Source organism: Pipistrellus hanaki (genome assembly GCF_964339955.1).
Source record: "Pipistrellus hanaki genome assembly, chromosome: 15".
NCBI classification, from domain to species: Eukaryota; Metazoa; Chordata; class Mammalia; order Chiroptera; family Vespertilionidae; genus Pipistrellus; species Pipistrellus hanaki.
This window is the reverse complement of record NC_140517.1, coordinates 28651253-28678236: the sequence shown is the minus strand read 5'-3', so window position 1 is coordinate 28678236 and position 26984 is coordinate 28651253. Positions and strand designations below refer to the sequence as shown.

The following is a 26984-nucleotide window of genomic DNA, read 5'->3' as shown; positions in this document are numbered from 1 at the left end:
TCGAGTAGTTGAGAAGAAAGTTATACCCACTTTCTTCCTTTGGTGATGTTGGCAGGCCCTACCTGCAGCATAACTGGTTTCTGGTAGGTCAGAGCAGGACGAGCTTCCTCAGGTTGGGCATTGCCTTTGTGGATTCTGGAAGTAGCCCCCCAACCCTAACCCTACCCCTAACCTTGGGTCATTAATTTTCTTCCTAACCATCAGATTGCTCTTTGATAGCACCAAAGTGTTTTTGTTTTTTTTTAAATATTTGATTTTTTTACAGAGAGGAAGGGAGAGGGATAGAGAGTCAGAAACACTGATGAGAGAGAAACATCGATCAGCTGCCTCCTGCACACCCCCTACTGGGGATGTGCCCACAACCAAGACACATGTCCTTGACCGGAATCAAACCTGGGACCCTTCAGTCTGCAGGCCGATGCTCTATCCCAGCGTTTTTCAACCGCTGTTCCGCGGCACACTAGTGATGTTGCCTGGTGTGCCGTAGGTGCAGACAAGACAAGAATTTTATAATTTTTCACTATTTTGTTTACTTAATATTTCATAATAAAGTAATTATAAAATACTTTCTTTGTGTTTATTTGATTCCTATTCAAGAGAATTACTTTATATATAGTCAATATAGGCACAGAGTTAAATTTTTTAACATTTTCTAATGGTGGTGTGCCTCGTGATTTTTTTCATGAAACAAGTGTGCCTTTGCCCAAAAAAGGTTGAAAAACACTGCTCTATCCACTGAGCCAAACCGGTTAGGGCAAATGTTTTTATTTGCTGTATGACTGCACTTACTCTGAATATAGGCGAGAAGTAAAGCAGGGCCTTTGCCATAACATCACCTGACTGGGAGGTGGGTAGACTCCTCATGTCTGATCCCAAGGCCATATGGTCACCTTTCCTTGTCTGTCTGGGCGGGCTTGCTCACCTAGTCTTGGAGCTTGGGAACTCTGTGACCTGAAGGGTGAGTAGGAGTTGGTTGATGAGGTTGGGAAAGACTGAAGTGGAGGAGGAGATAACTTGTTCGAAGGCTGGAGATGAGGAAGGGAGATCGCCTTGTGTGCCCCGCGTAGAGCCTCACACTGACAGGTGCCTTGGAGGGGGGTTGGAGAGCTGGGCAGGGGCTGGGTTGGCCATGGTGCCAATTTAGACTTCGTCTTGAGAGAAATGGGAGCCAAGGGAAACCTTTGACATATTTAAGCAGAATGGTAGGATCAGGTTTGCATTCTAAGAAATCATTTTGGCTTCAGGCTGGAGAGTCAATTGTAGGGCAAGAGTGGGAACAGGTTGCAGGAAAGAAGCTATTGTAGGTTCTGGTGGCAGTGGAGGGTGGTGGGACGGAGTTGAGAGGTAAACTGTCCATCAAGGGGAATGCTCCTGACAGGAACTTACTGTGACAGTTGCTTGAGGGGGAAGTTGAAAGTGACTCCGGGTTTTTGTCCTGAACAGCTGGAGACAAAGGATGGTGATGGCTAGGAGGCACAGGTTCTGTGTGGTGATTTTGAGTCAGGGACCAGTGATTGGGCCAGAGGTGAAGATCTGAGGCTGTTGGCAGGCATCACTACTGACCCTGGAGGAGTGGAAAGCAGGCCTGCCAGCTGAATGCTGTCAGCGGCCCTGGCCCAGTGCCTGTCATGGCCCACATTCTGAGGGTGGGGCCTGTGTTCTTAAGTACATGGTCTCCTCTTGTTTCCGTAAAGTAACAAATGCCTGGCTCGTCTCTAGCCCCCAATCGACAGAAGAATAAATCCTGGATCCTCGGGAATGGGCCGAGTCCACTCACATCCCACATGTGGCGTTCCCTCGCGGCTGCTTACAGTCGATGCTTTATAGATGAAGGCTAAATGGCATGCGCCAGCATCTTTAAGGGATGAGTCATTAGTTCATCATTTTGGAACAAACACACTTTAATTCTAGTGACATTTCCAAGGCTCTGGAGTGGATTCTGCGTTCATAAGAATACTTCCCAACTTTATTAAAGCCAGCAGCAGAAAGGACTCATTTGGCATTTGATGGCAGTAGAACTGTTTTAGAAATGTCACATGGTCCTCACTGCCTCAGGGGTGGGTTTTCATAGAGTGGGTGCTGGCCTCTGCACAGTGCGAGCCTGGCAGTCATGATCATTGCCCTCCTAGTCACTGAAGGAAGGAGTCTGGGTGGAATGGGGGCTGGTCCCTCGTTTGCAGGAGAGAGGGGCCTTTTCTGAACTTTAAATTATGACTCGTTGATGCATCTTTGGGCCCCTGCATCCTGAATGCTTTTAACACCATCTGTCTCTAGGCCCCATAGAGAGAAGCTCTCTGGGATAATGGATAAACCACCCACTCAGACAAATACAACCTCTAACCCCAGCCTACTCTGCTTGGAAAGTCACTTAATATTCAGAGCCCCAGCTTCCTCCTTTGTAAGGTGGGGATGGGGGGGTCCCTGACTCCCAGTGTGATTGGGGCCTCAGCCTCTTGTTCTGTAAGAGGGACACGGAGGAGTCTGTAACTCCAGCGTGGGTGTGTCTTAGAGCATCGGGCCGCCCTCACTAAGTACCTCATAAACAACGGAAATGCATTTCTCCCAGTTCTGGAGGCTGGAAGTACAAGATCAAGGTGCGGACTGGTGTGGTGTCTGGTGAGGATCCACTTCCGGGTTCAGAAATGGCCGTCCTCTCTGAGACCTCACACGGCAGAGGGCACAGGGACTCTCTGGGGCCTCTTTTGTAAGGCACATGAGGGCTCTGTTCTGATGACCTGATCATCGTCCAAGGGTCCTGCTTCCTATGGTCAGACCTTGGAGATTAGATTTCAGCAGGAATTTGGAGGGAGACAAACATTCTGCAGCACTGAGCGTCAGTTTCCTCCTACAAAGCGGAAGCGGTTTCCCTGGCTGGGTGGCTAAAGAATTCAATGAGAGCATAAGTGTGTCACCTTTTGAGACTTCCTGTGTGCAAGGTATTGTGCTAAGCCCTTGACACGTGTCAGCTTATTTAAAGAGGTATTTTGTATGTGTTATACGGTAGGTTCTCTGATTATCCCCATGCTCCTGGTGACAGGACAGTTGATTTGCCCAGGAAAAAGCCAGGAGCTGGGCCCAGGTTGATGGCCCTGGGATCTTGGGCTGCCCCTCGCAGCTCTGAGGAGCGCCTGTAGGGCGGGGCCTACCTGCAGGTCAGCCTTTCTCTCAGTTCACTCTTGGCCACTGCACAGGCAGGGGTGTCAGACCCCTGAATGGGTCTTGTGTCAGGCCCTGGATGTTGGGGGTGGGAGGACAGGGGCTGTGCAGCTAGCACCATGCCTCCTGCCACCAACATGCACCCCAGCTCCTGCTTAGCAACTGGGCTGGGCTTTGGGATTCCCCCCGGAGCCTGTCTGACGGGGAGGCCGCGGCAGCCTCTGCCGTGCTCTCGAGCTTCCTCTCATTTTGTTTGGTGCCATTCATTTCCTTTTGGTGACTGCTTTATTGTTTCCATTCTCTCAAGCGGTGCCTTTTTGATTTCCTGTAAATCCCTCTATAATCATACTCTTTCCCCCAAACACGAGATCATAACTGATAATTTCTCTTCTTGTGCTGGGTATTGCAGTTTGAATGTGGAGGTCAAAAGTTGAAACTTAATAAGAGCAGGCATTTCACTTCCATAATTTAGGCTGTGTTTCTCTTTTCTTGTTCTGCAGATGATTAAATTGATCTGTAGGTAGGCTGGGAAATGAAAGGAGATGCTTTTGCGCTGTCTAATAGCAGCGTGCCCGGAATTTGAGTTCAGTTCCCCCAGAAGCTCCGCAGGAAGCTGGCATGTCAGCACGTTCCGTGCGCCTTCCTGGGTTTGACGTGAGACTGTGACACTGAGTCATCGGCCGGCCTTAGAACCGGTAATCATACCGAGCGAAGGTGTCTTGCATGTATTAATCAGGCAGTGGGTAACAGATCTATTTCTACCCCATTGCTATGTTCCAGAGATGGTGAGGATCAGGGGCAGAGCACACCAGGATCTACATCCCAAATTAGAAAAGGCACATAGGTGATGGCCTAGATTCTCGATATGTATGTGAACACTATTTCAGTAAGGATACTTTTTGCTGTTTTTGACTCCAAACATATAGGCATTCAACCCTAAGTTAATAAGAATCCCAAGTGGAAAGTGGGGTTCTCAGCACAGTGAGAACTTGAGATATGGTGTGCAGAAGGCAGGAGCCGGCTGTGGGAGCCTCAGGGCCTGGCCGGGCGCCTCCCCTGCGTGTGGCCCTCGTCTGCTTGGTCCCAGTCCGGTCCTAGACCCGCTGGACTCAGTGCACTAAGCCATCACTACTTCATGGCTCTGGTTTCTCTGAGAAGACTTATTCATAGAGCCTCTTGAAGATATGGAATTCCAACCAGCTCTTTCTTTGCTGTCCCTGCTGCTGTTCTGGAATTTCACCTTTTGCATCACTGGGGGGTGGAAGGAATGGTCTCGGGGGCCCTGATAGAATTCCCATCCGCCTCTTCCACAGACCCATCCCCCATACCTTCACCTGCAGGAGAGACGGAATTCCTGTCCTTCCAGGTGGGTTCTGTTGAACACTGTGGCACTCTGATGCTTAGAGACTGATTTTGGAAATACTCCAGCCCGTCTTGCTACTGATTTCCTCTGTGGAGCATTCTGACCTGTTAATTGGTGTCTTCATCCTGGGTTTCATGCCCAGAGGCAGCTTTGTGACCTGTGAATATTTAAGCGGGAGGTGCGGGGGAGGGAGGGAATGCACAAATGAATCTCCGCGTAGTCCAGGCGTAGTCCGGTTTTTGTCATTTCAGGCCTGAGCCTTGGTCCTGCCCCTCCCCCGCCCAAGGTGCTGCCGTGTGCTTGAGCGGCCCTGGGAGGGGTGATGCTCACTGCATGGCCAGGAGCCGGGGCCTCTGCCTGAGTGCCCGTGTCCCAGCACACCAGGCACCTCCTCTTGCTGTGGGGAGAGCCCTGCCTGCTGTCCAGACCTCTCAGGTGGCATCTGTGAGGTCTTGTCCCAGGGCCTTGTCCTTGATGCTTCATGGGGGAGTGGCCTTCTCCTCTCCTAGGGATGGAAACCTTGCAGTTCCAATTTTCAACCATGACATGCACATCCTTTGGGGCTGAGTGTGACACTAAGCATCCCTCACCCCAGAGGCCACTGGGCCTGCAGGGCAGGACCTCGGCGCAGTCCCCCTTGCCTTGCCTTTCGGAGCTCAGGAGTACGGTAATGGAAATTCCTCATCAGGTTCCGGGGTGAATTTTTCCTCAGGAAGGGAGGAACTGCAGAGTGCCGGAAAGTCCTATTTACTACAGTAATCTTCGAAGTTTCTGGCGCTTGCCCTAACCGGTTTGGCTCAGTGGATAGGGTGTCGGCCTGCGGACCGAAAGGTCCCAGGTTGGATTCCGGTCAAGGGCATGTACATTGGTTGCGGGCACACCTCCAGTAGGAGGTGCGCAGGAGGCAGCTGATCAGTGTTTCTCTCTCATGGATGTTTCTAACTCTCTATTCCTCTCCCTTCCTCTCTGTAAAAAATCAATGGAAAAAAAAAAATATATATATATATATATATTTTTAAAAAGTTCCTGGTGCTTGTGTCATGGAGATAACTGGGCCAGGCTGGTATGCCTGGTGCCAGGAGGACATCAGGCGCAGAGTGCCCCATGGGCAGTTGGGAAAGCCTGTGCAAGCAGACGGCTATTTTCAGGGCCTTTAACACCCGGATTAAATGGGCCAGGCCAGTGCTCGGCCAGCCAGTCTCTCCGGAGAACTGCTTTTGTGGGCTAATTTGCCCTGATTCAATTTGATTTTTTTTATTTATTTAATATGACTTAAAAAGTCATTCCCCTAAAGAAAAAAAGAAAAAAGAAAACCAGCCCTGAGAAAACCAGCTGGAGCCCAGTGTGTCACCCTCCCTGAAGGGGCGTTGGAGACGCGGCAGGACTGTGGTCCTCGGTGCGGAAGTGCCGGGTCTCTGCAGGGAGGAGAGCGTGGTGGGGACTCTCCTTGCTCCTCGGGCAGATTGTGAGCTTTTCCTTCTCGTCTCCTGGATCAGGTGCTCAGGCTGCGGGGAGAGGCTGTGGGGGTCTGTGAGGTGGGCTCCTGGGGTCAGACTCTGGCTGGGGATGAGGCAGTGGTGGGGGAGTCTGGTCTGAGAGCCCTGTCCTGCTCAGGGCATGCCAGGTGAGTGACTCCCACGGACCTGGTGAACTCCCCCTGGGAGGCCTCCTTTCTTTGGAAATGAGGCCATTGCCTCTCTTTGCTGGAAGGAGGGTGTTTCCAGCATTGGTGCGCAGCCCAGATACTATTTCTAACGCAGGGACTGTGTCTGCTCTGGGCCAGGCACTGATGTGGCCCTGGGCTGCGGCGGGGAGGAGACCCAGCTGAAGAAGAGATGACAATGTGACAGCTACGGAGGATTCCTATGGACAGGCCTGGGGACAGAGCCCTTAGCCTGTGGGGGGATGGAGGAGCCCCTCCACCTTGAGGAAAGTGCCTTTCTGTGGGCGCTGGCGGGTGAAAGGTCACCGAAGGGGCACCGACAGGTTCCCGGCAGAGGAGTCCGCCGTGGGGACGGGTGGGGCCTGGAGAGCTCAGGACTCACCTGTAGCTTTACCTGTACCCTGAGGGCGTCCAGAGGGCACTGAAGGTTTTGAGCAAGGAAAGCAAGGTTGGGTTTGCATTTTCTAAAGCTCTGCCTGTCCGGGAGCAGACAGCCTGGAGGCTTGGAGGCCAGCAGAGGCAGGCGAGGTTGTCCAGGCTGAAGAGAGTGGGGTCTCGATGGAGAGACACCGAGGGTCTGAGAGAGGTGGTGGGGGATTCACAGTCCGTGGTCATCACCTGGATGTGGGAGCAATGGACGGACAGGGCGGAGTCTGGGAGGATGCTGGTTAAGTTTTGCACAGCAGGCGATGGCAGAGCTGGGATTGAGATAGGGCACACGGATGGGGGCGTTTCTGTCACTGTGAGCTGGAGGCGCCGGGGACCTGTGCCAGAGGGACTGTGGGAGCTGGGAGATGGGACAGAGCTACTGTGCCATCCACCCCCAGGCAGGTCTTCCCTGCAGCCCCTGTGTCCTGGAGCAGCACTCACAGGCTCCGGCTCTGGTTTGACTCTCATGGAGGTTTGGCTAAGCCTGTGTGGATAGGTGGGCACAAGGGTGGGGGGGAGGGAAGGACTGTCAGGGACATGAGGAGGGGTGCCAGGGGCGGCACTTCCTCTGGAGCCACTGATGCCTCTGGGTTTGGCAGCTGGGGTGAGAGGGCAGCTGGCAGAGCGTGGGGTAGGGTGGGGTGAAGAGAGAAGAGGGGAGGGAAGAGGAGGGGAGGAGATGAGGAAGAGGTTCCAGGTCCCACTCCAAAAGCTGCTCCCACTCCTCTCCCAAGGCAAGCACTGTTTCTGTCCCCTTTCCAAAATGTGGCTGGGTAGTGGGGGGTAAAGCTTGGCGAGAGGAGGAGGAGGTAAATGAGGTCATGGAGCTTTAAGTCTTAGGGACCATGGATGGAGGGCTTGAGGCTGGGATCTGAGCCCAGGTGTGTGGGAGGAGGGGCTGAGCCTCGCCTGGAAGAGGACACCCTTCCCTTATAGGGGTGGGAGGGAGGAGAGCACGAAGGGGCAGGGAAGGTTTGGTTGTCTGAATAAGGCAAAAGTGTACCCAACTGCTGGCTTCTGTGCTCTCCAACAGATGCGTTCGTTCGTTCGTTCATTGTCTGGGAAGGGAAGGGAGACACTGAGCTGGGGAGGGGAGAGATCTTGGCAAGATGGAGCAAGTTAGAGGAGGCCTCCCGCAGGCCCCCTGGCAACTCACTGCAGAGTGGGGCCAGGGGGAGGCTGTGGGCTGGAGACAGAGCTACTGTGCCATCCACTCCCAGGCAGGTCTTCCCTGCAGCCCCTGTGTCCTGGAGCAGCACTCACAGGCTCCGGCTCTGGTTTGACTCTCATGGAGAGAGCTAAGCCTGTGTGGATAGGTGGGCACAAGGCCTACACGTCTAAATTGTTGGCAAGAGTGGTGGCTGGAAGGATGGACCAGGGGTCTAAGCTGAACAGAGAGGCGGAGGGCCAGAGGCAGCTGCAGCTGGGGCTGTGCCCACCTGGGTTGTCACCACAGCGAGGCCCACTCCACTCCCCAGTCCCTCAGGCTGGTGCGCAGGACGCAGTGGGGAGCAGTACACCAGGGCTGCATGGTCATCCTGTGAGCGGGTTCGGATCTCTGGAGCTGAGCTGCTCGCCTGAGTCCTGTCCGTGCCTCTGGACCCTCCCCCCGGAGCACAGGACATGCTTCCTGTTCCCCAGCAGCCCAGTGGCTCCCAGCTGCCCGGTGCAGGCACCTTTATGATGGCAAAGAGCAGACTTGCAGGGTCAGTGTCTGCCCTCAGGAAGAAAGCGGGTCCGTGTGGAAGGAGCCTCAGTGGGCTGGGGGTTTGCCTTTGCTACATTTCTCTCTGGTTTGCTGCTCTTGAGGGCGCTGAGGGCGCTAGGGCGTTCCCTGTGGAAGAGGCAGAGGTGGCTTTGTTGCAGGTGCGTCACCCGGGGTCAGAGTGCAGCGCTGGCCGTGAGGGATGGCTGAAGACTCTGCTCCTGACGCCTGGCCCAGCTGCCACTCTGATGCCCGGACCTGCAGTTGCTTGTTTGACATGGTAGAGGTAGAAAGCAAGCATTTATTTAGCTTCTCAGTGTGAGTCTTACTCGGGATGAGATTGATTGCGAAGACCAGAAACCTAACCATATTGGGCAGATGGATAGGAGTTTATTGGAGGACTCCTTGGAGTTCGGTGCAGGAAGTACATTGGGTCTCTGGTGGTCAGCGGGGTCTCTTGGCTGCATCTCCTGCTCCACATGCGCCCTCTTCCCCTTGCTGTCTCCTCTTGTCTGCTCCTCGTCCTGCTTCTGTCAGCAGAACACTCTTCCCACACTCACTCATGCACCATGCCGCCCCTCCGTCCTGCCCCATCTCAGGCAGTTCTGATTCATGGTGTGTCTGCGCTGCCCGGGCAGGGGGACCTCTTCAGCCAGCTGGGCAGAGCCCTGGGAGGGACACACTGAGGATTCGGGTCTAACAGCCTCGCCATGTAGATCTTTCCTCATTTTTATGGACGAGGAAACAGTCTCTGGGCTTCTTCTGCCACCCACAGCAGCCTCTGATCTGGGAACTAGAAACAGCCTGCACATCCGAGGCTGGCATTAGGTGAGGACGTGTAGCTTTCACTGCTGCAGTTTGGGGACCCACCCAGCCGCCACCCCCTGCCCGGGCAGCCCATTTGCAGCCTAGCTGGGCACGGCCTGGCCCTGGGGTCCTTCCCAGGCTGGGCAGGTGTGGCAGCCCAGGCTCTCCCTGAAGGTCCAGCCCACTCCTGCTGAAAGTCCCTGACTCTCCCTCTGTTTTTCCTTCCCCGCAGCCGGGTCTTTAAGACGGACATGGAGCTGGAGGTTTTGCGCTACACCAATAGGATCTCCAGCGAGGCCCACCGGGAGGTAAGCGGGGCCCCACTTGTCGGAACGCTGCCATCTGGCCGTGTTGGGCGAGCTGCCTTGCTGTGTGGGGCCAGAGGGCAGTGTCAAGATGGACGGTCTCAGGGCAGCTGCAGTCCCGAGTGCTAGTGGATCAGGCAGGAAGTGTCGCTTCAGCCAGTCTCTCCTCTGTTCCCCAGTGGGGACAGGGCAGGGACAGCAGAGGTTAAGGCACCCACCCCCGAGAATTTCCCAGCAAGAAGTCCTCACTTCCAGGGGGTGGGGCTTCCTTCCTGGTATTCCCAAAGGTCCAGCTCCTTTCACCTAGGGTCCAAGCACACTTATTACCGTCCTCCGTTAACCATCCTCCCGGGTCCTTTCCCAAACCTTCCCACTTCGCTGAGGATCGAGAGCAAATGAGGAAGTGACGGTGGTCAGGGTGATGGGATAGCCTGGTGCCTGCTTTGTGTCAGGAGACAGACGAGGGTCATGTGTGGGCAACAGACTCTTTTGTCTGAAATCATTTTCTCTGTTTTTTAAAATTTCATTTTCCAACTATAGTTTTCACTCATTATTTTGTATTAGTTTCAGGTGTATAGCATAGTGGTTAGGTAGTCCTATATTTTACAAAGTACCCACTGGCACCGAGCAGAGTTACTGCCGTGTTACTGACTGAACTCCCTGTGCTGTACGTCACCATCCTGTGACTGCTTTGTAAATATCAGTCCGTTCTCTCTATCTATGAGTCTGTTCCAATTTTGTTCGTTTCCTTGTTCATTAGATTCCATTTATAAATAAAATCAAAGTGTATTTGTCTTTGACTGACTTCACTGAGCCCACGGTGCCCTCCGGGTCCATCCATGCTGTTGCATATGGTAAACTTCCTTTCTCTCTTTTAGATGGCCAGGTCATATTCCCCGGTAAAAATGCACCACAACTTCTTTAGCCACTCATCTGCTGATGGGCACTTGGGTTGCTTCCATGTCTTGTAAAATAATGCTGCAATGAGCATGGGGGCACATATATTCTTTTAATGGCGGTTAAACAAAGGAAACCTTTCAGGTCAGTCATCGTAGCTCTGAGCGTTATGTGTTCACAGATGTCTTGATCAAGTTTTACCTGCCATCAGCCGCCGCAGATGTGTGCTGGGTGTTTATCGGCTTCTGATTGGAAGTGCTTGAGTGGTTAAATAAAAGAAGCTTTTTTTTTCCTAATTTGTCACATTTTTGCACCATTGTGTGCACATAACGTTCTTTTCTTTTTTTAAAGAAGAGATTCTTTTGAAAAAGTGCTGTCCCTTATTTATCAGGCAGCGCCACTTCTTAATAAATATGTCTTTGCTTAATATCCACCCTCCAGGTGATGAAGGCTGTGAAAGTGGGAATGAAAGAATATGAACTGGAAAGGTAAGCTGCTGTGTGTCTCTGGGTGAAGATGAAGATGTAAACACAGTAATTGATGTTCCCTGAGCAAGTCGCAGAGGAGGTCCTCAGTGGCGCGGCTCACTGCAGGGACTGCGAGCTGGGCTTGGGCACCGTGGGCAGAGCCTTCTCCTCCGACCGAGGCCACATTGCTGGTGCTTGGCAGAGTGTTTGATGGTAATGGTCTGTGATTACTTCTGAGGCTGCTTTAGTGCCTCATCATTTCACTCCTGGACTCTGTTTGTGCAATTTGCAGGAAACTTTACCAAAGCTGCTCTTGTGACTGAAGGGCGCTAGTGAAACAGCCTGTCATTTATGTGTAAACACGGTCATTATGTCTGCTGCTAGGACAGTGCCGTCTCAGGATGGCTAAGTGGCTCATAAAGTGTTCTGGAGAGCTCTGCCGGCCTGGCCTGCCGCGCTGTGCAGGCTTCCTGGGGCTGCCCGGTCCTCACCTGCCCCAGGCCTGGGCTCAGCACGCTATGGCAGTGGCATGAAGAATCCCTTGGTCAGACCCAGCTGCTCCAAGGGCTCCTTCCGCCCTGTCCTGGGTCACCTCCAGTGACTGTACCATCTGGAAGCTCCCCTGGGGAGAGGGCAGGGAGATGCTGCCATTTCTGCCCCGTCACACAGTAGGAAGTCCGTATTTCCCTCTCTGTGATGTGATATAGTAGGAAATCCACGTTTCGTCTCTGCCCCAGTTCCTGGCACAGCACTTCTAAAACCCTCAGAATTCCCCCAGTGACAGAGTCTGTTGTTGTCCATAACTGGAGGCCCAGTGCACGGATTCATGCCCAGGTGGGGTCCTAATGGGGGCTGTCGGGGCTGGGCCAGCTGGAGGGAGGGGCCGTGGCGGTTGAGGGGGACTGATCAGGCCGGCTGGCCACTGCAGTGCACACCATAGTGACCGGTTGTTTGGGTTGTTCTGGCTGTTCCTTCATTCCGGTTGCTTGGCTTTTATGAAGATAAGCCCCTTTCAGCCACACCTGTGTTTATGGTTGCTTGGCTTTTATGAAGATAAGCCCCTTTCAGCCACACCTGTGTTTATGCTAATGAAGTGCTCGTGACTGGGAGAGAGGCTGGAGATTGAGTTCTGACCAGTGATTTTTTCCATTTGTGCCTCCGTATGGACCCTCTATAAAAACTGCTCCACAGGCTGGTGAAGGCAGGGGAGATGCTGGGAGGAGGGCTCCCAGAGGGCGTCCAAGCACCACACGCCTTGCCCGACCTTGGCCTGTGCATCAACCCCCCTGGCTCATCCCGAGTTGTAATCTTTATGAGAAAGTGGTAATAGTACAGGAAGTGCTTCCCTGAGTTCTGTGCGCCATTCTGGCAAATTTCATTGGAACCCCAGATTTATAGCCAGTCAGTCAGAAGTACGAGAGGCCTGGGCTTGTTATGTCTGAAGCGGGGATTATTCTTGCTGGATGGAGACCTTCACTCTGGCCATTAGTGTCAGAAGTAAGAGGTAGGACCCCCAGTTGGTGCCCACGGAGAATGAGAGCTGCTGGTTGGGAAACCCACACATTGGTGTCAGAGGTGTTGTGAGGACAGGAAAAAGAGTTACCTTTCACCCTCGGCCCCCATCCCGATCCTGGCTGCCCTCTCCTGCCTGGCCTTAGAGCTTGGCGCTGCCTCCCTCGCCCACCTCGCAGGCCCAACTCCGCCGGGGGCGCCCTCAGGCCGCTCTGCTTCCATGTCGCCCCCCCCAGCCTTTCTGGCCGGCCCACGTCGCCAGGGCGGGTGAGGGCGGGTGCGGACGGAGCCAGCCGTGGGAAGCAAGGGCGTTAATGGTCACCCTCACATGTCTTTCTCAACGTCTAACCCTGAAAGGAGTGCTGAGCAGGGAACCCCAGGTTTCTCTCCTCTTCCCTGGGGGGTGGAGTAATGCTTCAGCGGGGACCCAGGAGGATGGGGAAGGGCAGGCAGAGCGCCAGCCTTGGCCTCCCGTGGTCTGCTCAGTGCAGTCTCTGCTCGGGATTCCCAGTGTCTTCACTCTGTGACAGGAAGCTGTCCGCCTGCTACCAGGGACGTGGTGGGTGGCGGGGGGAGGGGGAGGCTGAGATTGGCCCTGTCCCAGGAATCTGGTCTCATCTTAATTGGCCCATAGTGACCCACAGCTGATGCCCAGTGTGGATCCCTGCCATCCGCCGCAGCCTGCCGCCGTGTGCCCGGTGCTGCGGGGAGCCGAGCTCCGGAGGTGACTCCTGGGAGGGGCCCGAGCTTTCTCCCGCACCGGGTCCCTGAGCCCAGCCCGCTGCAGCCAGACAGGCCTGCATGTGGGCTCTGGATCAGGGGCCTGTGGGAGTACTTCTTCCACCTCCTTACCCGCCACCCCCTCCCGGTAATGCCAGTCTTTTTCTTACCTTTAGTAGGAGATTGCAAATACTGCTGCCACCCCCAGAATAGTGGAATGAACCTTGAAGTCCCCACCAGGATTTTTATTTAGTTTTGTTTGGTTGCAGTATCTGAGACCAAGTCCCAGGTCTGACATTTCTCCTGTAAATGCATCCCGGGCGGCTCTGTTGATGAGGATACCTTTTTCCTTTCCATAGCCACCTCGTCGTTATCACATCTAACTAAGTGAGCAGTAGATCCTCCATATCACCAATAGCTAGTCCACATTGGTCTAAGCTGTCTTTCCCTGAGTTGGTTTGTTCACACCAGGAGTTGCATTTGGCTGTTGTTTGAAGGAGGGTCTCTTGACGCCAAGCCCTGGGAGAACTGCCTTTGTCTTCAAACCGCTCGGCCTCTATCCCCTCCCCCACTCCTGGGCTAACGCACTGCTGCTGCCTCTGGGTCCGTGGCAGCTTTCAGAGACATGAGATCGTGGCCAGAGCAGCTGCCCTGAGGGTGCTGTGCGGCGTTCACTCGGCCTGTGTGCCAGGTGTGTGTGCCAAGCGCACCTGCTGTGCCTGTGCCCGGCTGTGGCCGTCACGGGAGACAGAGGGGAAGAGGTGCCTGCCCCCAAGCCCCGACCTGAGGGCCCCTGCGCGCTGAGAGCAGGGGTTTCTGGGTAGAGGGTGGATGGAGTTGGGGACTGCTCTGGGGAAGAGCTGAAGCAGAGATGTTAAGTGCAAGAGACAGACTGCCCCTGAAGGACAGGTGGGTGGGTGGCCTTTTCAGACAGAGGGTGTCACTCCCTGAAGACGGTGGGCTGTGTGAGGACATTGTCACACCCCGGGGTGTCCCTGGCCAGAGGGCACATTGCGCTGTCGCTGCGCCGTGCTGGGGTCAGCGTCGCGGTCTCTGTCCTTGGAGCCCCGTGTACCGCAGTGTCTGCCCACGGCGGGCGTCAGGACACACGTGGGGGTGAGTTCAATGTCAAGAGAAAGAATAAAATGTCCTGAGCTGTTTTTTTTTTTTGCTGTTGTCGGTGCCACTGTGAACACTGGCCTTTTCCTGACCAGGTGAGGAGTGTAAAACCTCATCTGAAGTGTTATCTCCCCCATCCTTCCTCACCTCCCCCTGGGTGCGGCCCTTTAAGCACAGGCTGCACGGATCCCTGGGAAGCCGCCGGCTCCGGGGCTAGAAGTGTGCGGACCAGCTGGACATCCCCCGGGGCATGGCCACCGCAGCCCAGAACGGGCCCGGGGCAAGGAGGCAGGGATCCTGCGGGTCGGGCGCGGAGCGAGGGTGGGGCAGAGGGAGGCTGTGTTCCCACGGCAGGCACGCCACCGCCCGCACAGGGTGCTCAGACTCACTCTGGCTACCGGGAGGCCACTTCTAAGATTTCTGCTTCCAAAAATTTCATTATCAAAAGTTTGTTATAAAATCTTGAGGGCATGTTAAAAATAAAAAAGAGTGAGCTGATGGCATTTATTAAGACACCTCCTCCGTGCTGAGCCTGTGAGTGGGGTTTCAGAGGGGATGGAAGTCATTTTCCGCAGTTGAGGTGCAGTAAATTGTGTTAAACCAATAAGACATTAATGTTTGGGTAAATCGGGCGCTAACAGCATCTGACTGCAGGCCCAATCAGGCAGGCCATTTTGCCGCTCATATTATTTAATGTTAGTGGCGTAACCAGCTTGTCGCCGGCTGGCATGGGGCTGGCAGCTGAATCAATTACCTGCAAACACTAATTTAGAGCATGCTCAATTGGCTGTGTAAGCAGGTCCCGGTTCACATTTGCCACAAGGAGATTAATAACTTGATGTTTTTGACAGCCTGGGACCTTAATTGAAATTACGCTCCTTCTCTCCAAGCTGTGAATAGGGCATTTTGGCCCTTCCCTGACAGCTCCTCTGGGATTGTGCGAGGCGTTTGAAAGGCACACGGACTGTGAGGTGTGCGGGGACGGCATGGCGGTGCCCTCCGCGGGCCGGATCCTTCCTGGCGAACACCAGGCCCATCCGGAGACCCTGCACGGCCTGGGCGTGGCTCTGCTTGGCCGAGGCAGCAGCCGCCGGACCAGTTCCCGCTGCCTTCCGGTCGGTCGTTAGTGAAGAACTCGCCCAGCTGTGCTCCTGGGATCAGTCTCCTTGCCTTTCCCTGCCCTCTGGGCCGATGGAGACAGTCAGTTCTGTGTGTTCTTGTGCCCGCTGGGCCCCGATTGGGGTTGGGGGACAGAGCCCCAGCCTGGGGGTTTCTTCCAACAAATACCACTGAGACACACACACAGACACACACGCACACTCCTCTCACCCATACCACGTTACAGACATTACCCACACAGACACTTGCACACCCCACACACACATCATGCACACACAGCACGCACACACTCCACACACTCATACATCGTACACACAGCACGCACACACTCCACACACACACACACACACATCGTACACACACAGCACGCACACACTCCACACACTCACACATCATACACAGCACGCACACACTCCACACACTCACACATCATACATAGCACGCACACACTCCACACACATATCGTACATAGACAGCACGCACACACTCCACACACTCATACATCGTACACACACAGCACGCACACACTCCACACACACAAACACACACATCGTACACACACAGCACGCGCACACTCCACACACACATCGTACACACACAGCACGCACACACTCCACACACTCACACATCGTACACACACAGCACGCACACACTCCACACACACCACGTGGTGCTGGGTCAGGTGGTTGGTCTCACCTCACCCGCTCCGGGGAGCAGGTTGCAGAGCCCTCACTGAGTTCTGTTGAACAAGGCCCTCTTTTTCTTTCTGAGGATGACAAATGTAACTCCGGTCAGCGTAATTGTAAGGGGGGAAAGTTAAAGGAACCCCACAACCCCTCTAGGCCCTGGTGATTGTGGCTGCAGAAAGCACAGGCAGTTGAGGCAGACATGCTGCTGCTTTCCGTACCGCTCCCCACCCCAAGACGAGCTTATCCCTCACTCTGTCCCACCCCAACCCCCTTCATCTCCAGGCTACATCTCCAGCTCCCTCTCAGTGTAGCACCCTCTTCCTCCACCAGCTGGTCCCTCCTGGAGCCCTGTCACCACTGAAGGACCATCTCTCAGAGGCCCAGCCCTTCTCACTCTGGGTTATCTGGAACTCTCCCTGCTGGGCGTGCGGGGCATGCTGGTCATCATGTCCCTCCCCTCAGCCCTCATGGGTGGAGCAGAGGAATGTAAAACCTCATCTGAAGTGTTATCTCCCCCATCCTCCCTCACCTCCCCCCCGGGGTGCAGCCCTTTAAGCACAGGCTGCACGGATCCCAGAGGAGCTGCCAGGGAAGGGCCAAAATGCCCCATTCACAGCTTGGAGAGAAGGAGCGTAATTTCAATTAAGGTCCCATTTCACTGATGATGGACATCAGCAAGAGGCTCTCATCTCCCTGCTTGCTGGAGGTTCTGGAGATGTACAGCCAGCTTCCCACCACCTGGGAGTGGTCAGCCTGGGCAGTCCTGGGCACCAGTGAGGCGCCCTCAGTTTATCTGCCCCCATGAAAGTGCCTGAGGTTTGCACGGGACCTTTGGGGCTTCAGGGTCTCTGAGACCTGCACCCTGGGTAAGAACAGGTGCGACAGGCCCTTCTCTGTGGGCCTGGTCACTGTCCATGGGCAGTGCCCTGTGACCTTCGTCACAGATAGAGCCTCTCTCTGTTGGCCACTTTGAGGGATGAGCTGTGGCATGGCTCATTCCAAAAGGGCCCTGATGCCCTGGTCCATGTGGCTTAGATGTTGGGTGTCGTACGTGCGTTGGAAGGTTGCCAGTTCGATTCCCGGTCAGGGTACATGCCCACGTGTGGGCTCCTTCCCTGGAATGGGATGTGCAGGAGGCAGCTGATCGATGTTTAGCTCTCACATCGATGTTTCTCTCTCCCCCTCTCCCTTTCCCTTCTTCGCTCTCTAAAAATACATTAGAAATCTTATAAAAAATAAACAAAAAGGGGCCCCCAAGACCCTGGCCTGGTGTGGTGAGAGCAGCTCTTGGCCTGTGTGGTGAGGCTGGTGCCGGTTTCCTGCCAGCACTTCCTGGACTGTTGGGGACAGGCTGCACGTTGCCACCGCGGGAGAGCTTAGGAAACCCCCGGTGGTGTGTGCCCCTCAGGAAGGCCGCCCCGCGCCCTGCACCCGCCGGCCACACCGCAGTGAGCGGAGCCCTTTCAGAGAGCCTGGGTCTCCTTAGGTGGGCAATTCCTTGGGGTTCAGAGGAGGCTGCACCACTCCATACTAGCAGAACCGTCCCGTGTGCCCACCAGCCAGCTCTGTCCACACCACCTGGCCCCAGGGAAGGGAGTTGTTCTCTCCAAGATGCTTGGCAGAGCCTGGCGTTGGAGAGTGTAGCTGGGGCCTGGGGTGGAGAGGCTGTGGGACTCTGGCCCAAAGCAAGGATAGCTCAGTTTGCCTCTGAGAGTAATTGAGAAATGGGTACATTTAGGGTGCCAACCAGCCTGGCCCCCAGCCAGAAAGTGAGCAGAGAAGCAGAGGGAGAGCTCCCTGCACATACGCGCCTGTTCTGCGAAGCTGTTGAGGACAAAGCCCGTGGAAACTTCCTCCCCGGGGCCAGCGGAGCTGCCTCGAGAGAAGCCTGCTGAGTAACCATGGTGCCAGTGGCATCTTTGGGATTTGACTCCAGTGTTTTATCTTTGAGCCTGAGTCTGTCTGTTGATTTCCAATAAGTGTTTACTGCCAGTTAAGGAAGCAGTGTTTTTTCTATGGCTTGCTAGGAGATTTTCTTAGGAAAGGGCGTTGAATTTTACCAGCGGCCTTTTTGGCATCTCCCGTGTGTGTGTGTGTGTGTGTGTGTGTGTGTGTGTGTGTGTGTGTGTTGTGTGTGTGTGTCTGTCTGTGTGTGTGTGTTTTAAGTAATTAAAAAACTTTGTATTTTGGAATAGTTTTAGGTCACAGAAAGGTAAAAGGAATACTAGACAGTTCCCACGTACCCTGTACCCATATTCCCCCAGTTAACGTGCTTATGATCCATTCGTCACCACTTGTGAACTGCATCGACACATCGTTATTATCTGAAGTCCACACTTCATTCCGGCTCCCTTGGCGTTCACATGACGTCCTGCTTCTGTCCCAGGATGCCACGGATCACACTTGTCCTGTGCCCTTAGGCTCCTCTGGGCTGTGGCAGTTTTTGCTTTTGGTGATTTTGACAGTTCTCAGGAATACTGGTTGTGTATTTTGTAGACTGTCCTTCCATTTTAGTTTTTCCGATGTTTTTCCCCCCCACGAATCCGTCTCCCACTGTCATCTTCAGAGGGAAGTCTCTGCACAGCCTGCACATAGGAGTGGGGTTACGCTCTGTCTCCCCGGGGGAGGGGGCGCTACACACACTGTTGGCTCTTCTTCCCCACTTACTTATATAGCCGTTTATTTACTTATATCTGTATGGATCTATATTTTACACTTTGGATTATGATTTGATATTATGCTATTTATTTTGTTGCTCAAATCATCCCAGCTTTGGTCACCGGGACCCTCTCATTAGGCTCCTGTGCCCCTCTGACATCCCTTCCTCCCCCGCATCATTTTGCCTTTGGAGCACAGCCTTACTCTCTGCCACCACCAGATGCTCTAGGCTCATCTCGTATACTTCCCACTGCAGCCCTGGAGTCAGCCATTTCTCGGAGGCGCCCTGCTTCCTTCTATTGGAGAATGGTATTAGACACCAAGATTGGAGGCTGGTGTGCCTGAGATGAATTTCCTGACCGTCTTCTTGGTGTATGGCCAGCATGGCTTCCATGGCACACACTCTGCTTTGTCAGGCGGATTACTGTCTTAACGAACTGCAGGACTGAAATGGAGAGGCAGTGTACCCAGTGGTTAGAGCATCGTCTCTGTAGAGACTGGTGTCCTGAGCTTGAGTCCCAGGTCTGCCACTTGCTGTGCCTCTGTGAGCATTATAAAGGATTGCTTTGTTGTTCATACTAGCATTTTATGTAGATTCAAATAGGGGATTGAGCTATATGTTTCAAACTCTCTTTGCCATATTTTGAGATCCATATTTTTAGGTCATGATGGGAAACTCTCCACAATGTTATGTTTTCTAGAACAATTTAGAAAGCACAGGGCTGTCTGTTCCTCGGAGATTAAAGACGTCCTTGGGTCCTGTCAGAAATTATGTTTTTGGGGAGAATGTCTTCAGTAACATCCCAGATTTTCCTAAGGAGTTGTTGTAATCTAACTCCATCCTCTTAGAGTCAAAACAGTATGTTTTCCTGGAAGTTTTTATTTTCAGCAAGAATTTTAAGCTTATTAGCATGGAGTTATTTTATTTCCTGAAGTACCTCCTCTTTATCTGTTATTGTGTTTCCTTTCTTATTCCTAATGTATGTATCTGTGCTCTTTCATTAGAGCTTAGCATTGCCAGGCTTGCATCAGTTTTGTGGTCTTTTCATAAAATCTGCTTTTAAATAAGCATTTATCAGCTCTGCTGCTTGTCCGCTTCAGAGATTCCCAGTTTTAATAACTCCTTTCTCCTCCCGTCCTGACCTTGTTTTGAACATCTATCTTTTACTTAATTGAATTTCCGCTTATTGTCATTCTTCTTTTGCAAGAGATGAGTTTTGCTGCTACGTTTTCTAATGCTGCCTTGACCACATCCTAAGAAGTTTGGGTTGATTTGATATTTGACCCTAAGGAGTGAACTAAGAGCATTTCTTCTAATTCTCAGATAGACGTGGTTGTTTAACTGCCATGGTTAACTTTTTGTTGTTAGTTTCTGGCTTTGCCACCACTGTCGTTAGAGAGCATAGTGTATGTAAATCTTATTCTTCTTAATTTTGAGATTTTTTTTTCTTTATGACCTATTTAGAAACATTTTTATTTTTATTTTTAGAGCTCATACTTCAGTGCGCCTTAAATCAGGTTCCTTATCCTGTTCTATCGCTTGCCTCCTCTCTCTGTTTCACACACTCACCACAGTGTTAGGAGAGGAAGTTTTGTACATCCCTCTTTGTGATTCCCATAGGTTTTTGTTTTATTCATTTCCATACCCAGTTGTTTGAAGCATTCAGGTTGATGATCACTACATCTTCATTGCACATTTTACCTGTATACAGCTTACACGAACGAACCCCTTTTGACCTGACTAACCCTTGTGCCTGGATCTGGCTTTATCTGGAGTTGTGTTGCTGTTAAATGTTCTTTTAGTTGCATCTTTCCGGGTGCACCTTTGCTGACTCCTCTGTGTCTGGCTTTGTTTACTGCGGACAGTTTCCTGTTCCAGACCGAGCGCCTCCCAGACCGGTGAGCCCCTGGCATTTGTCATGAGGACCAGCGTGCTGGCTCTCAGCCACAGTCCCGTCCCCGTGGTGCTTTCTGGCATCTGTTCTGCTTTGCTCACTTTTAAGCTTTTGTGTCGTTAGCAAGTTGGTGGAGGTTGCTTTGTTCTCTTTTACATACATCCCATTCTTATTGTAGAATTACTTTAAAATTAAGAAAATACGAGCTGTATTTCTCTACGTTTTCTATCTTAGTTAAAAAGATCATTGATTTCTCACTTTGAAAAGAAGTTTAGCGTGGACACGTCTCCTTCTCCCCTGTCTTCTGGTTTTTTATTGCGTAACTTCTCTGCCCATCAGTCAGTTCCCACACTTGCGTCGTCTTAGAGTCACTGGGATGGCAGTTGTTTGGAGGAAGCCCTGTCTTCCTGGGCCCAGGGCGGACCCTGAGCTGTGCGGTGTTTTCTCTTCCCCCCACCACAGCGGTCTGAGCCTTTTCCGTCTCATGGCACCCAGACACATGACTGAAGTTCAACAAAAAAAATGCGTTTTTTGCTGACCTGATTAAAACATTAGGTCTGATTTTGACTCATTCACACTGGACAGCTATTGTTGTATTGTCTGTTGTCATTTTTTTATTGGACAGTCTAAGGAAAAGAGGTCAGGGCCCCGACTAACTAGTCAGGTACTGCGTGTTTGACGGACTCTGCGGCAGGCACGCCAGGGTGCCCGCTACGGCTCTTGGTGGAAAGTCGCTGCTCTGAGGCTCGGCTTTGACCTTGCACGTGGAGAGTCCTCTTGTTGCCGCCTCCGTGAAGGATGGCTTCACTGGGGGTTGAATCTTTGTTCCGTGAAACCACTCCCTCCGTTGTTGCCAGGGAGCTTAGGCAAATTCTCTTCATGCTTTTTTCTAGGGAACTTTTTTGTTTTCTTGCCTTGATGTTTAGAGAATTCTTTCTTTATTCTTGAGAGTAACAGGGTTTTCTGAGGATCTCTCTGGTACTTTGGACAGCGGAATCCTGCCAGCCCCAAAGCTGGGGTAGTGGCTCAGGTGAAGGCAGCCCCTTGAGAACAGGTGTGAGCTGGGTGGTGTTAACTCACGAGTTCTTTAGCTCAGCTGTCGCCAACCTATCGGACCTCATAGACCACCAGTGGTCCGCGCCCGCTGCTTTAGCCCCGGTGTAGGCGGTGCTGCGGAGGGCCATGACCTCGGTGGCAAGACTCAGGTCAGGTGCATTCTTTTTTTCTTTTTTTTTTTTTTTTAATCAATCTTTATTGTTCATATTATTACAAAGGTTCCTCATTTCTTCCCCCCTCCACCAGGTTCCCACCCCACCCTCCGCCCCCTCCCCATCCCCCATTGTCCTCATCCATAGGTGTAGTTTATGTTCAGTCTCTTCCTCCCTCCCTTTCCCCGATAGTAAATCCCTTTTCAGATAGTAAATCTGTTACTTAGCATTTTCTCATATCAATAATACCTCCACATGCCCAATGATACATTTCACACAACAGACATTTCCAAATAGGTCAACCAGCCTCATCCAGGCCCCACCCAAGGCACTCACAGATCAACACCCCAGCCCTATACTAACTCAACACATCCAGATCTAAGCCTTCATCACTTGATTCAGCAGACCCTCAAGTTCCCACAAAAGTTTCCAGCCATGTCTGAGAGACAGCCGTGGGGCAGGGGCAGGCGATGAGTGAGCTGTTCCGGGCCTGGCTGCTCCGGGCGTGGCCTCTGTTGCTCTGGTTCGTTCCACAACCAGCTGCTCCGGGTCTGGTCACTGCTGCTCCCGACCTAGTTGCTCTGGACTTGGCTGCTGCTGCTCCGGGCCTGGCCGCACCCGACCCGGCTGCTCTGGGCTGCTCTGGGCCCGGCTGCTCCGGGCCCGGCCGCTCCGGGCCCGGCAGCTCTGGGCCTGGCCGCCCCCAGCCTGGCAGCTGCTGCTCCGGGCCTGGCCGCACCCGACCCGGCTGCTCCGGGCCTGGCCGCTCCCAGCCTGGCAGCCGCTGCTCCGGGCCTGGCCGCTCCCAGCCTGGCAGCTGCTGCTCCGGGCCTGGCCGCTCCCAGCCTGGCAACCGCTGCTTCGGGCCTGGCCACACCAGACCCGGCTGCTCCCAGCCTGGCAATCAGGTCAGGTGCATTCTGATGTAGGCCAGTGAAGGGTAGAGCAAAGCAGTCACACCTGACAACAGAGCAGATGCATGGAGGAGGACACAGGTAACAGGTCAGGATGTTAAGCAATAGCCTGTGAGGCAGGAACAGCTTGGTCACCAGCGAGGCCGGCCTGCCCGCAGTGGACAGGCTACCCACAGTGGCCACTTGTCCACCTGAGTGGGAGTGTCACACTCTGTGTGTTTCCTGTCTGTCATCCCATGGGCACTCCCAGGGGCAAGCATGTATCCCCTTGGGCCATGTTACCCGAGACTGTGGTGTAATTCTCATGTCACCTGACAGATTTCACTCCCAGTCTCTCTGTGGCTCCCGCTCAGTTACAGGAGCGAACGTGGTGACTTGTTGGGGGACAGAAGCTGTGCAGACAGGCTTGGGGTTGCCCCTGCGAGCTCCCATGATGTTCTAGGATCCAGCTCTTTAGTCAGAACAATAATACCTTTCTTTACTGTGAGTCTTTTCTTTTGAAAAAAACTTTTTTTTTAATTGATTTCAGAGAGGAAAGGAGAGGGAGAGAGAGAGATACAAACATCAGTGATGAAAGAGAATAATTGATCGACTGCCTCCTGCATGCCCCACACTGGAGGTCGAGTTTGTAACCTGGACATGTGCCCTGACCACGAATCAAACTTCTATCTCTTGGTTCATAGGCCGATGCTCAACCACTGAGCCACTCAGCTGGGCGTGGAGCTTTCTTTTAAATTCCTATTCCAGCCCTGGCCAGTGTGGCTCAATGTTGGCCCACACGCCAAACAGTCTCAGGTTTGATTCCCAGTCAGGGGCCCGTACCTGAGTTGCAGGTTCATTCTCTGGCCCTCCTGGTTGGGGTGTGTGTGGAAGGCAACCAATTGACCTCTCTCACATGGATGTTTCTCTCTCTCTCTCTCTCTCTTTCTCTCTCTCTCTCTCTCTCTCTCTCTCCCCTCTCCTTCTCTCTCTCCCTCTCTCCATTCCTCTTTCCGACTCTCTCTAAAAACCAATGGAAAAAATATCCTCGGATGAGAATTCACAACAATAAATATAATTCTTATTCCACATGTACTGGATTCCCTAGACGCCTCCTCCAGGCTTTTTCCCTCTTCCCTCTTATTCCCCTTGTGCATCAGGGGAAGTTCTCAAGCTGTTTTCCGTTCACTTCCTGTCACTCCTCACACTGGCTCTGCTGCCCACCGATTGCGCCCGTTCTGTAACCTGGTCGCCACACCTTCACCTTCGAGAGCCCTTTCCCATCGTGGACGCTCCACGTGCTGTCCGTCCCCGTGGATCCTGTGAAAACTCGCCCTCTGTTTCCTCCCGTTTCCCACCAGGGGGCTTGTTTGGCTCCTCCTGCACGCGAACCCGGCGCTGTCTGGTCAACCCCGCGATGCAGGGTCCCGTTGGAATCGCTCGGGCCCGGAAAGGGCGAGGAGGTCTGGGCTTCCATGGATTCATGTGCGAGGGCAGCCACCCAGAGGGCTGAGGAGGCCGGGGTGAGCCACACCTAGGGGGCGCAGGCAGCTTCCCCATGATGGGTCCGCTGCTTTGGCCACAGCCCGTCAGATGGTCTCCCTTCCCCTGCGAGTCTCCAGAAGCTTCTGTCAGGAAAGGACTATGTGTGTGGGGGGTGGAGGAGGGACCCCCTGAGGTTCCCACTTCTCAGTGGGAGGAGTTTTCTAGCAAGACAAAGGCCAGAGGCCATAGACTGGTAGCCTCTGGGCTGTTCCCAGTGCTCAGGCCATGGGGTTTTGGCCCATGCAGTGGGGATTTTTGGTTTGTTCTGAGTTAGTAATTAAAATCTGGAAACTTCCCAGAAAGTGAAGTAGTAACCTAGGGCTGGTTTCTGCAGAGCAGCCACCAGGGGGCTGAGCACAGGCTTCGGCACCTGGCGCAGGCCCCACCCCTCCCCTCCCATCACCCTCTCACCACTCTCACGCCACGTGTAATTGAGAAAGATGTCTCATTCCAGGGCTGTATCAAACGAGAGGGAAATAAAGATGACTTACGGGTCATGTAGTTCAAGAAGAATGGGAACGGCTGCTTCTCATGCCCCACCCCCCATTCCCTGGTGCCTCGCCTCTCGGCTGGCCCTGGCCTCACTCCCACTCTGGAATGGCCTTTCCACTTTTTCTCCAATCCCCCGGGGCCAGGGAGCCCTGTGGCAGATGGGAGGGGAGAGGGGGTGTGGACCAGGTGCTGCCTCAGAGGGGAGCCTGTCCAGTTTGGTTCTGGCCGGCAGCGGGCCCAGCGTCTAGTGAGGAACTCTGTAGGAGCCGTTGTTCAGTGTGGCTCCCCGAGCAGGTTTGGTGCTGGGTTTTAGAAAATTCTCACTCAGACCTGTTACGTGCAGAATAATGTTCCCTGTGGGAGCAATTATCCCTGGCTGGGAGTTTTCCCTCCTCGCTCTGAATTCTGTAGATGTTGTGGAGGGTTTAATCTGGGAACTCTGAAACCCGTTCCCACATCTGCCAGCAGGCATGTCTGCCCCTGACACCGGGAGGCAGTTTGTGATGGAACCACAGAGAGTTTCCCACTCAGAGGCCCCGGCACAGGCTCCATGGGGCCTCCTGCCAGGCCAGCCTCTCCGGTGCCTTGGCCCCTCGGTCCGTGTGGAGGGTGGATAGTATGGCCTTCCAGCTTCCTCCAGCATTGTCAAAGGACATGCCCCAGCCCCAGCCAAGGCCCCCCACAGCTGCCCCTGAGCAGGTGAGGATAGGTGCAGGTCGGGGTGGCGGTCAGGAGATGGGCCCCGGCCGCTCTGGCCACGTACCTGCCACGTGGATATGGGACTCCACACGCTGTGCTTGAGGCTCGTAAGAGATGAGGATGCCAGGGAGCCTGCCTGCTGACGACTGTGGGTGCGTCCGATGTTGGTCTCAGGCCTCAGGCCCGGGGTCTGGGCGAGCGTGTTGTCATGTAGTGTCCTGGGACACTCTGGGCCAAGGCACTACCTGCCCACGGTCTGCTCCCGTCCCTGCTCCTCTGAGCAGGATGAGGCGATGGCCTCTTCCCTCTGCTCCGGCACCTGCAGGGGCCTGGCAGGGAGCTGAGGAAATGGGTCTGGGTTGTGGTTACTGCTGCTCACAGACCCAGCCGTGTTCATGTAGATTCCACCATTTTGTTAGAAAAGCCAGTTCCGCAGCCACAGAGCACTGAGGCCCACCCCTCCTCACCCCTCAGCTCCTGCGTGTGCGGTAGTGCCCTCCTGGGCTGCTCTGTGAGTGAGCCACACACAGCACCAGCCCAGCGGTCGGCACTTGTGACAGCAGTTTGGGGCCCTGTTTGTGAGTGGCAGTGGCTGACCTATTCTAGTCTGTGTCTGGGCCTGGGTCAGGGTCAGGGTCTGGGAGGGGCCTGTCATGACCCTCAGGAGCAGCACTGTGGCCAGCACAGGTGTCTCTCCTGGGCACCCTGGCTGGGCAAGTGCATGATAGCAGCTCTCCAGCTCCAGCCTGGCGTGTCTCGGGCTTGGCGGAGGGCCCTGCCTCTCCAGGACCCCCCCTCCCCCTACACACACACACACACACACACACACACACACACACACACACACACGATGCCTGGGGGCCGTAGGGTCAGGGCCTGGTGAGTTTGTGTTTGCTGTTTTACTTTGTCTTGCTTCCTGGAGCTGTGGAGATGAGCCCGTTGGGTGTTGAGTAGGTCTTTTGGGGGCAGGGCCTTTAGCAAAGTGGTATCAGCTGCAGGACTGGGAAAGGGGTACCTTTTGGATGCACAGTTTGCAAAGGGGTACCTCCTTGCTCCCATTAGCACAGACACTGGCCTGTGCCCCAGGGGCCCTCGGCAACATTCTGCTAAGCGGTAGGAGGGGCTTGACCGTGACCTAGGCAGCTGGTGCTGCTGAGGCTGGACAAGTGTCACTTTCCCACAGGCACAGAAGAGTGAGTCTGGGGCCCCGGCTGCTAGCAGGACCCATCCAATGAGAAGGTGCTTTGCTCCCCAGTGTGGGATATTTAAAATAGGCTCCAAGCACTCGATATATTTTCAGCATGAGCTGGAGTCTTTGAACCATTTATCTTGGCAGCTCTTCTTGAAACTGGGGAAAGGTGGAAATTCATCTAGGTGCTGAGAAAGGAGCCCGGGAGAAAAAAGTGTCTGGTGCTGTCATGATGGGTGGCGTGCCTGGAGATAGTGCTGGTGGCTCAGGGATCAAACAGCTGAGCAATGGCTTCCCAGGAAGGACTCGGGGAATTCTAAGTAGGTAATGAGGAGTGACTTTCTTTTGATTTACAGCAAGACTTGGCCATCAATCTGTAATCCTTTGAAGAGGACAGAAATGAATCTCCGAGAGGCTGCGGTCTGGATGCCTCGGACTGGCAGTCCTTCCTGGG

The 26984-nt window shown here is 53.8% G+C and overlaps 1 protein-coding gene across 1 annotated transcript in view; it reads left to right on the top strand.

Annotated features, from left to right (window-relative positions):
• The window catches only part of PEPD (peptidase D), a 110943-nt gene that overhangs the window by 40610 nt on the left and 43349 nt on the right, over positions 1 to 26984 (top strand). The window contains exons 8-9 of the mRNA XM_084905647.1: positions 9356 to 9431; positions 10767 to 10813. Coding sequence (XP_084761773.1) covers positions 9356 to 9431; positions 10767 to 10813 — 123 coding nt within the window. The remainder of the gene's footprint in view (positions 1 to 9355; positions 9432 to 10766; positions 10814 to 26984) is intronic.